General features: G+C 35.1%; 1 protein-coding gene across 1 annotated transcript in view; it reads right to left on the bottom strand.

Annotated features, from left to right (window-relative positions):
• Positions 1–1,831: 1,831 nt before the first annotated feature.
• Positions 1,832–11,602, bottom strand: part of CenG1A (Centaurin gamma 1A) — a 288,986-nt gene continuing 279,215 nt past the window's right edge. Inside the window, exons 10-15 of the mRNA XM_073084020.1 lie at positions 11,095–11,258; positions 8,792–8,903; positions 8,263–8,380; positions 7,748–7,867; positions 6,779–7,007; positions 1,832–5,638 (exon numbers count right to left, since the gene is read on the bottom strand). Of these exons, the coding sequence (XP_072940121.1) occupies positions 5,249–5,638; positions 6,779–7,007; positions 7,748–7,867; positions 8,263–8,380; positions 8,792–8,903; positions 11,095–11,258 (1,133 nt within the window). The 3' untranslated portion in view covers positions 1,832–5,248. The remainder of the gene's footprint in view (positions 5,639–6,778; positions 7,008–7,747; positions 7,868–8,262; positions 8,381–8,791; positions 8,904–11,094; positions 11,259–11,602) is intronic.

The following is an 11,602-nucleotide window of genomic DNA, read 5'->3' as shown; positions in this document are numbered from 1 at the left end:
CGGCTAAAATTAGTCTTACCTGAGGTCCTATAGATGCATTCCTACTCTTGTGGACTAAGTTCGTACGCTTTGGATGAAGGTATGTCTTCTTTAACAAACCTTCAAGCCGGAACACAGCATCATTTCAGTGTTGTTATGAGGCAGAAATAAGTGGCGTCATTGCCTTTTGCCTATAATTTAAATAAAGTTGTGAGAAACGAGACAAAAATCTTAACCTTATGCATATTGTCTCATTTGTATTAATATCTGATGAAGATTTGAATGGAATCCAAGAATGCTATTATCTGGTTTATAAGCGAGTTACGTTTTCGGAACAAATTAAAAGCGGATCCCAATGAATGTTAATAAGTCCCAGCCATTCCTGAGGGATTCATTCGTTAGCGGGAGTGACGATGGAATTTAATTATTTATGCCTTTGTTTTCTTTTCATATTTTTTATATTAGGTTATGAGGAACAGTTAATAGCCATTTAGGATACGGCCTATTTTACAGTCTTTCGCTTCTAAACGTACGTTACTATATAAATGTTAGTAGGTAGGTGTAGATACTTACAGATTTCGTCTCTATTTAAATTTGCTCTATGTGAAATTACTTTTATTCCGTCAGCATCGTTCATATTTATATTTTTTTCTCGTATTTCTAACACTACCTTATTATTTTTATTTTACTCGTAGGTAAACATTTTACTTTGAAAATCCTCAATAAAATATTTTACAATTTTTATTTTTAAATTAAATATTTTTGCTATATTTTACCTTTTGTTTACCCATCAGCGTTACCACATATTTAAATAATTTAAGATAATAAGTTACACACTCAAGAATTCTATTAAGGCCCTTACACAAAATATTAAAATTGTTACTAATGTTAAAATCGTTTGTACTACGTGCATGGATTTCAGACTTCTCACATATCAGGTAGATAACTAGATATTGCCAAACTTTAAATTTCATTAAAATCAAAACGTCCAACTATTCAGTGTTTCTCAAACTTTCGCAATAGTTACCGGTAATTGATTATTGAAGGGTCTGGCCTTTTCGAACCAATATGACCCTATACTCGTTAACGATATCTACTATGTTAATATTACTTTGAAAGCCATTAATTAATATTAAGCGAAGCAGTAGTAGCTCTGTGGTGCCCTCACGTCGTAAAGATATACTTTGCGACATGTGGACGCCACAGACTACAACAGAAGTCAACAAAATTACAATAAAACTGAATTAGCAAGCAAGCTTGCAGTCTATTTGATGGTAAATAGTCGTTATTCATAAAAAAATCATTGTGAAGTTATAAAACAGAAAATAAATAACGACACTTTCTTCTCATAATCCCAGAATGAATTTCAGCGTGTCCGCTAAGGCTGACGCAGGTGCACGCCCGCGACGGGTTTTCACACGCAGCGGGCGCCCGCTCGTATACTATGTATTTCATCAAATCAGTTGAGCGCCGTTGCTAAGTATAGGCCGCGCCAAACTGCCAGTCCGCTCTGAAGTTGTTGCGCACAACTACAAGCATATATTCCGTAGCAACGTAAGGGCACACTATCGCAGCTATGTACCGGTGGGGGAGAAAAGGCAGCGAACGGGTGCCGGGAGGAGTCCCGCGCTGTCTTCGTCCTGCTAATATCTACAATTTGCTATTCAACGCGTCTCGTTTCTATATTCAAAGCGGACTAGCAGTTTGGCGTGGACTACACGTGTCGCACTCGGTCAATGCACCCCCCGGGTATCAGAGGTACAACAATAATGGATTGCCGGAAATACGGTTTGTTTAACAACGTGTCCAAAAGATTGACCTCACACAAAAATCGCTAAATGAAACAACAGAATCGTGTACATATTACACTTTATTTTCACAAGATCAAGAACATCAACAAATCTCTTAAAAATTACAATAACGAAGGTCTAAGATTACAGCTAGGATTTATTAGCTGCGCCGTCCATATTTACAATGTAAGCTCTTTGGCCTGTACAAAATAATATACACAAAAAACATTAAAATATAATGTAAATAAACTTGCGAACTCAGGACAAGGTAACGAATTTTAAATTATCAATAAAATTTCAACGAACTATTCATAAAAAAATCGTTAAAAAATTAATAAAATGTACATAAAATTGCGTTATTTCTAACGTGCATTTTACGGGTTATATTTAGTCCATAGACACTGAAATCGATTCAGTATTTATGGCTCAAATATACACGTAAAACTCATTTGCACTCGAATCAAAATAAAATGCTTACACAATTTACAACGTAATAAATATTTAAAAAATGAATTTTACAATGTTCATAAATTCTCTCATTCGTACTTTTTTAATTGTATGATAAATTTTTCTAAGTCCAAAAAAATATTTTACGTATACGCGGACAAAATGATATTTTTTTAAATGCAACTCGTAATACACGTGAAACTAATTACGTTCAATGATAATATTAATGTAACTAAATGCACGTTTCGAAGTATTAATCTAATCTACAGTTGCAAATCGTTCTAATAGACGCGTATGAATTTATACTTTACATTGAAAAACGCCAAAGTGTACACCGGGGGCCGTGATAAGTATAAATTTTATATTAAATACGAAAGTTGTGATACCCGGAGTACACTGCGGCGTGGAAGCGTTAAACTACCTAAAGTAGGCACAGAAGGGTTCAGTACGTTTGGCTTAATAAGGGAAACCTTAGGATTAACTACAATACACCCCTCGGGTAAAAAATAGTAGTTTAAAACAAAATAATGGAATGTTTATCCCATTCATTCTTTGACCTAGAGTTATCAAAACATACTAAAGTAATAAATAATGTTATGTGCCAGTGAACTTTAAATAACAGATTTTTTAAGTACATCAAAGGATTAATTTAATTTAATAATTATTAACACGTGTGTTAATTAGTGATATACATATAAAAGTTTCCTTTTAAATATGTCAAAGAATTAGGGCGAAATAGACAACATCCAAAAGGTACACCCAAGGGACGAAAAGGGACAAAGCGACGATATAATTACCACTAAAATAATTACCCTAATTTACCCTACAAATAGCGTTGAGCTGAGATCTTGTATACTAATTAATAATTTATGTATACCTAGTAAAACGTCTATAACTAAGTTTCGCCGACGTTACACCAGACATCTAATAAATATAATTAGATTTTTTGAAAAATTATAATTATTTCGCCATGCCTCCGATGTAACGTTAGCTTGTATCGAGAAATAAAACAGAATTTATTCTAATAAATTATTCGTAATTGTTTTGGATACGATAATTGTGATATCTGAATAATTATTACACGAACACTTAGATATTTTGTGATGACACCTCTAACTTCTAAACACGCACTATTTCCATTAATTTAATATATTGCATAGAAGTAAACACGTATAAGAGAGCTGCAACTCAGCTCACATTTGAATTTGAACCGGCTCACAGAACACTTAATTTTTTAACTGTATCCATACATGAACTTATTCTATGCCAAATTAAAAACGTCCAGTCTGTACGAGTTATATTTTGATTACCTTGAGTCGTTATTTGGAACTGACCTGCAGCTCTGCGACTGTCGTTCATATGATTTAAATATCCGAACTGGTGGAATCTAAGACTGACCAGAATAATAAGTCTAGTAATATTTTTGGGCCTCCCTTTTAAAAAGACCTATTAGACTGGTGCGAAACCCTAAACTGTCATTGGGAATCAATTTAGTGGTTTAAATGTAATTTTGTGATTATTTATTTCTAATAAATACATAAATGTACTTCGAATTGTACATACAATTGCCATTTTTCATCTACGAAAATAATATTACATACTATTGTCCTTTGCAATTTGAACCAAAATCTTAAACCCACATATTGTAAATATTTCAGTTGTTTAATATGAACGTTATTTATCAATTATTACAATAGCTACTTATATACAATTTATCAGATTTCAAAAGCCAAACCACTTTCTAAATTACATGAACTTTGACAAAATAGACAATTTCTACTAAATCACCATAACAATTGCTGTTATTTCTTCTCAAAAAGTACTTAATAAAAAACGTAACAATGTAGTGTGGTCGTCATGGTAGCCTAATGGAATACAACAGGATGGCTTGTATACAAATAGCATAGTAACATTTAAAGAAATCTCCAAATTGCATCCCGTTATTAGAGGTGGTTAAATATTAAATAATATTTTTACAATTTTACAGTTACAAGTGGAACAACATACGGTTTATTGGTTTCTATTTTTTTATGATAAATGGCAAAACCCACATCAAATGGCAAATAAAATGTTTTATTACCGGGCATCTAAAAAGTCCAAGTATTATTTAAAACCTTAAAATTTCCTATTAAAATTCAATTAACTTTAAAATTGACACAATGCAAATTATATAATATTTTTCTCTACGTGTGATATAATAATAATTATAATATTATTTCAGATTAATAAATTATTAAAATTCACGCCGCAATAGAAATTCCCAAACGAGAATGATTTATACATAATGTAAAAAAGTTTTACACAGTGTAAAATTTGTATAATACAATATTACAATGAATATTCTTCTATGTAAGAAACAAAATGTAATGTAAAAGATAAAGTGTTAAAATATACAAGTAATAAAGAAACCAAAATCCTTCAATTAACATACTTTCTTTCAATTATACATATTTTTGAAATTCTTTATTATTTATTCTCTTTTTCTAAAATAAATTGGGCACCATTAACAAAAAGTATAACATGTACTTAGATTGAAAAAAATGTTTCATACATTATAACAAAACATAATACGAGAAAGAACTGTTTTTATAAGCACCAGTAGAAAATAGCAAAAAATTTAAAACACGCTTAATATTACAATATAATATATTAAAATCGAAGATCCTCGACAAAGTTGCGAAATAGCCTTTATATTTTTGTAAAACGGCGTAATTTTATAAAAAAATAAAATTAGTAATATATTATAACATTATTGGCAGACCTTTTTGGAATAAGATTATAAAGGTGTTATTATTTACATATTCATTCATTCTTTTTTTATTAAATCCGAAAATTATTGGCAAAAAATAATAATTTCAATGATATATGTAAAAAATGTGTATTTTTAGTGATGATATAATTAAACCATAGAATGTTTAACTATACTCTATACAAGTGTTATTTAAAAGCAAAACGGGCCATTCATACAATCAACAAAGACAAAAATGCTTTGACAACCAAACACGTTCCATTCACACACGTAACAAGTCGAGTTAGACGATGCTGCCACACTTTCCGTTAGCGAGCAACGGGTGCAAGGGCCTATTACAAGCCAGACTCAATCCATTCCCAGCGTACTGGTTGTTTTGCAAGGAGATCAGTAGCTCAACTAGTGCGTTTGAGGCACTCTGCGCGTTGAGTAGCTCGAAGATGATACAATTGCACTCCGGCTCGGGGTTCTTCAAGTTGCTCTTGGTGCTCGAGCTCGAGTTCGAGGAGTTGGTGCTCGAGTGGGTGGTTGGTGGGTTAGGGTGCAACGGGCAGGTGAGTTGCAGGTTCTTGGGGTACTGCGTGGGGATGCCGGACAAGTGGTTGGCTGCGGCTCGCGCGTAGAACACGCACGTGTGTCCGTCCGCGTCCGGGAAATTCGGGTTGCCGTTGTGCTGTTAACATAAAATTATATTCTGTTAGTTGTGTAAAAAATTAAAAACAGATTAAGACAAAAAATAAATTTCAGGCACGCACCACAACTTAATCCTTCTAAAGTAAGCAGTAGTTCTCAGCAGTTGGACAGTAATGGGTTGAAGACGACAATGACATAGCTCCATTTACCTATACAGGCAGCTACGTAGTGGCGAAATATCCTGCGGTCGAGACAGAACGCAAAACTAGCGAGCGCTTATAACTCAGTTATTATAACACCATCCCACACACCAATATAAGCATCTGCGCGGCAGCGAAATGCCCCGCGGCCGAAGCGAGCACGTAACGCGTGCGAGCGTTCTGTCTTTCGCGCCGTACGCCGATTCCGCATAGGACATAAGTACGCGATGCATTTTCTACATGATTTGACGCCTACGACCATTTACAACATAGTACTCACCCAGATGAGCAACTGTGTGCAGTTACAATAATAATACAACAATGACGGTCCGCTCACTCGGCCATAAGCAGCATAAGTAACCTACTGGCTAAAATTCGACCGCTCCGTCGAGGAGTCCATAATTCGAACCCCAAGCACGCACCTCAGATTTTTTAGTGCTTTTCTTAACCCTTTCTTGATTGGTTTAGTCCTTCTTATTCTGCGTGTAGATCCGTGTCGAATGGTGTACCAAAATATGGATTGACAACGGCAATGTAAACCTCACTCACCCATATGAGCAGCTGCGCGGCGCCCAGATGCCTCGCGGCGGAGGCGGCATGCAGCGCGAGCGAGCGCTCGTGCGCGGCGAGCAAGCACGCGAGCGTAACGATGACGTCATCCTCTGCGCTGCACACCAGTTTTGCGACCGACATAAGTGCGCGATACCCATACTCTACCTGATTCCACGCCTACGCCTAGTACTCACCCATATGAGCTTTTGTCCAGTTACAATAACGACGATCCGCTCACTCAGCCATAAGCCGCAGAAGTAACTTAAGCTTAGCTTAGCAGCTTAGCTTAGCTTAGCTTAGCTTAGCAGGCTTAAACTCGACCTCTATATCGAGGAGTGCGAGGTTCGAATTCCAAGCATCACCTCTCATTTTTTTTAGTGATTTCTTGCTGACATCGTGATTGACATCGGCAATATAAATCTGCTCACCCATATGAGCAGCTGCGCGGCGGCGAGATGCCCGGCAGCTGAAGCGGCACGCAGCGCGAGCGAGCGCTCGTGCGCGGCGGGCGAGCGCGGCGGCGGCGCGGCGAGCAGGCGCGCGAGCGTGTGGATGGCGCCGCGCGCGGCCGCCGAGCGCAGCGCGTCGCCGCCCGCGCCGCCCGCCGGCTCCGCGCTCGACAGGAACGCGCGGCGCTCGTACTTCAGACGGATCCAGCTGGGAATAAACGCCGAATTCAATTTATATTTCGAATTTTCGAATTCCAACTTTACGAATAAGAGCGTATTACTGGAAACTAATCAAAGTGTATTTTAAACAGGTTAAAAAGTACGTACGAAAGTTATGCACTACAATGGTTCATAGAACCATTAACTTTTAGAGGTAAACAAAATTTAGAAATCGTATAATACTTATTGTAAACGATACATGCTAGAAATTACGAAACATATCGCGTGCTTAAAGGTAAAAGGGCCTATAGCTAAGGGTTAATAGGGATTTATGCTGAAAGGGCACATAAAAATTTTTTTTTTTGCCATTCGGTTTGAAATTATCTGAAACGTAAAAATTTTTTAGTTCGGTTTGAAATTATCTGAAACGTAACCCTTAGCTATAGGCCCTTTTACCTTTAAGCACGCGATATACGTAAAATAGGTTTAGATTATGAATTGCACAGAGACATCTCTATATTGACAAAATTATTTTTGTTAAGTTACAACTACAGTAATAACTGAACAACTTTTATTACAATAAGTCATTATTTCTTTTTTAATACCACTATTGCCCATGGACATCTTTAATCTACCACACCTATCTACCAATCTAAAATCAACCACAGATGAATATCTTTTAAACAACTAATCAGCCAACCATTCTTATTACTCAAAACCATATGTGACCATGAAACCACTAAAATGAAACAAAAAAAAACCGACTACATTATAATAAGTATAGCTCACCGTTCCTTCTCCTCCCTGCTGGCCGTGGCGACCGGCTTCACGTGTCCCCGGATGTCGGCCTCCCACAGCGAGTTGGCCAGCGCGTTACCCATAGATACCATCACGCTCACGTGACTCAAACTGGACAAACACAAACCCGTTAATGTAAATTATTGTGTCCAAATTAATTTAGATATAGCTTTTTCTTTAATCTAACAATGCCGTTTGAATTAACATCCCTTAAAAACGTTGAAATGAAACAAATAGGTTTCTAAGTATCACACGTATCACACTAATTCCCGTTTAGTCCGCTTAGACATTTTCAAAATAATTCATATTCAAATTAAATTTACTTTCATAAGACTTATCATAATATCATCATATCATAAAATTAGGGATCAGTATAGTAACTTTGACTGGAAACTCTAAGCACTTTCGAGGTTCTTTTATATCTATTTATTTACAAAAACCAAAAATAATTCAAACAATGTATATTATCAGAGCCATATGTGATTTTAAATAAATTTAATACTTACGGCCACTCATCCAAATCGAGAGATCTGACCCTGGATATATGAGAGCCCAAATTCCTGTGTATCCCGGAGCACTCTATGCAAATGAGCACACCCAGATTCAAGCTAGCCCAGTCGGGATCTGAAAAAATAATCAAAAATTAAAATGAATGAACCAGTTGCAATCTTAAACTTATATGACGTATCTACCTGTTTGAACTTGACACTCTGAAAGATTGAGTTTCCAACCCCAAACATACAGGCACCTCAAAAATAATCAAATTAAATGCATATTACAAACTAATTATTCTTTAATTTATTGGCATTGATAGTACAAAATACCACACCCACAGTTTCCACAATATTCTTCGTGACGGACCCACCCTACCACCAACTGTACCACTAGTACAGTGGTTCCGTCCTGTATTACAACCGTACTACCAGTGATGACCCAGCATCTATCTCAAATTTAATGTAATAGGGACTTTATTACATATTTAATAAAAAAATTATAAGATAAAGATGGCAACAATATTATCAATGCTATACGTACCCTGCGCACCGCAGTCGCAACACTTATCGTTGCCCTTGACGCGGCGCACGTAGTACGTGGCGCGCACGTCGCCCGTCGAATTCGCGCCCGTGGGAGCCGGTTGTCGGGACGTCTGGAATATACACAATTTTACTATTTATTTACGTACGAGATAGCTAATACTTATTATTCTTAAAGTACTAACAATACAAATTATATTATCGACGATAATGTCGCGATGAATAGGCGCATTCATGGAATCTCGAAAGATATCCATCAGAAAACTCAACGTTATCTGTGATGGTTATACCAACAACAGTATACCTTCAAAAGTTATATAAAAGATAATTTCTTTTTATGATACACTTAAACGCCATCTAGTGAAAAATCGACTGAATTTTATTATTTCTTTTTACCACGCTTCTATTAGCTTAACCTGTATGTATGTATGTAACGGAATATTAAAACTCGATTTTTACCCACTTTGAACGGTCCAATTAATTTAAAAGGAGATGTTTCAAAATGTATGGGCTCCCGGCCACCTTTAGTACACTATACTAAAAACTAAGAAAACATACAAAGAACAATTCGTAGGCGTTCATTTTCTTCAAATCATGTCCGTTTTATTGTTTAAAAACAATAATTTACATTTAAACTTGCAACACAACAGTGGAAAATCATCATGGCGGTAGTGATTACCGTAATAATGTCATCTGTCATTCTATTTTAACTTACTATATAGGTACATTATATACTTTTAAATATATTTTTACGCAAATGGGCGTAGGTCTATAAATATTGTATTGTATGTATTGAGAAACAATACCTATATTTGATAAACATTAATTATATTTACTTTCATAACTCTTGAATTAAAACAAACATACCAAAATATGTACTTCAATAACAATTTATTTTAGTTAAAACATTTAAGTGTGTAAATAAAACAACTTTCAGTACACATCTAGATAATATTTTATTTATTCTTCACTTAGATACGTTATTTATTCATTTTCAATATCTTCTCTTATAAATATTTTTATCCGATCATGTAGCAGGTTCTGTAATATCCTATGACGAGCTCAGCCCAAACATCAAACAATGGTCATCATGTGAGCGCAGCTACCTACTAGTACGGTTTGTTGCCCCAGCGATGCAGTTGCAATAATAACTGATTATTTTGTCATCCCAAGAATGTCCTTGTCTTGCTATTGTAATTATCTAAAAAAAAGAGAAATGTAAAAAGATTTAAAGATTTCTCTAGTTTAAAATTATTAACGATTGTTTAACGATTAATACAACTAACTGATGTATATTTTACCTGATGATATTGAATCCTTGTCAACACAATCCACAGCGATCGCACGAAACTCACAAGAGTCCATAAAACATAAGCTGGGTAAACAAGTAAGTTAGAATCAATCCAAAATCGTAAGCAGCACAGAGCAGAAACATATTCAGGATTGAAATGGAATCTTCTCATCAGCATATATTTATTCAACGTTTACATTGGATTCCACTATTATATAATATGTATATATCCACTTTTACACATATCAAATTGACAACTTCTTCTTTTTTAATTTGACATGTCACTTACATCTATAAAACCTGATACTATTTAAAAGGAGGTTTTGTTATAATTATTATAAATAATTAATTAAATTCAGAAACAATGACGGGATAACCAAAATAAAAGCCAGGTTGTAAAGTACTAAGGTAACAATAACTTTACGACAAAAACAGCTAAATACAGAATTACCGACACCCAAAGAGTATAGTAACCTATGTGTGGGGTACACATAGGTTCCCTGACCGACATCGACAGTTTTGAAAACTTGACATTGACAGTATTCCGCCATATTTAATATTTCAATGAGGAATGCTTATTTTAAATATTTTTTAACAGGAATACTTTACGTTATCAAAATATATGTGTATTTTTGTTCAATTATACAAATTATTCGTGTTTTTTAGATATAGTGTACATGAGATGGCCGAAAATGAAACATCTCCTTTTGAACAATTATCAAGAACTATGACAACACACGATTTTAACAATTTTATCCCATTCTCCTCATCAGGATCGTCAGGAATCAGGATTAACGATTTTCCTTGTGCGATTTTAGTGTGCTTTTAGTTTTTAAACTATAATTATTTTAATTATACTTTTATTATAATTACACCAGAAACATATTTTCTATTTCTACGTGTACTATCTCAATCTGTTAAACATACAGATTGCAGACACCCATGGACAACAGTTAGTTTAATCAAAGTGGACTAAAAATATCATAACTCATAATATTTTTTGTAAAACGCACCCGTCCCTGCAGCGATGCCAGTATCTGCGCCTCCACAGCGGCCACCCAGGCGTCCCTCTCCGCCGCGGCGGCTGCTGGAGTACTACCAGCGCCAACCACCCAGCGCCATCGCTTACCGTCCAGGCTCACTATCGTGAACTCGCACGAGTTCGCCGTGTCGCCCTCTATAGGAAAAATGGAACTTCTCAGTAAAACTATTTTATCAATATCATATTCTTTAGAAATAAATAATGCTACAAAAAAACCGCGTGCGAATAATTGTTACTTTACGTGTAAAAATAATTAAATCAGATAGAATAGACACACACATTTTTTAAATCAAATAGAAGAGATTTTTTGTTTTTGAAACAAGTTCACTGGTCTTAATTTCAATGGTGTCAGATCAAACGAAACTAAAATTTAACATGATTAACATGATTCACATTTGTATTAGTATTTTACAAAAACGTATTAATATTCATATTAGTTTCAATATTATTAAATAGTATTAAATTTCGTATAATCATAT

Source organism: Epargyreus clarus, unplaced genomic scaffold (genome assembly GCF_041222505.1).
Source record: "Epargyreus clarus isolate Ecla_fem2 unplaced genomic scaffold, WU_Ecla_fem_2.2 ptg000019l, whole genome shotgun sequence".
Lineage (NCBI taxonomy): Eukaryota > Metazoa > Arthropoda > Insecta > Lepidoptera > Hesperiidae > Epargyreus > Epargyreus clarus.
This window is presented reverse-complemented; position numbering and strand designations above follow the sequence as displayed.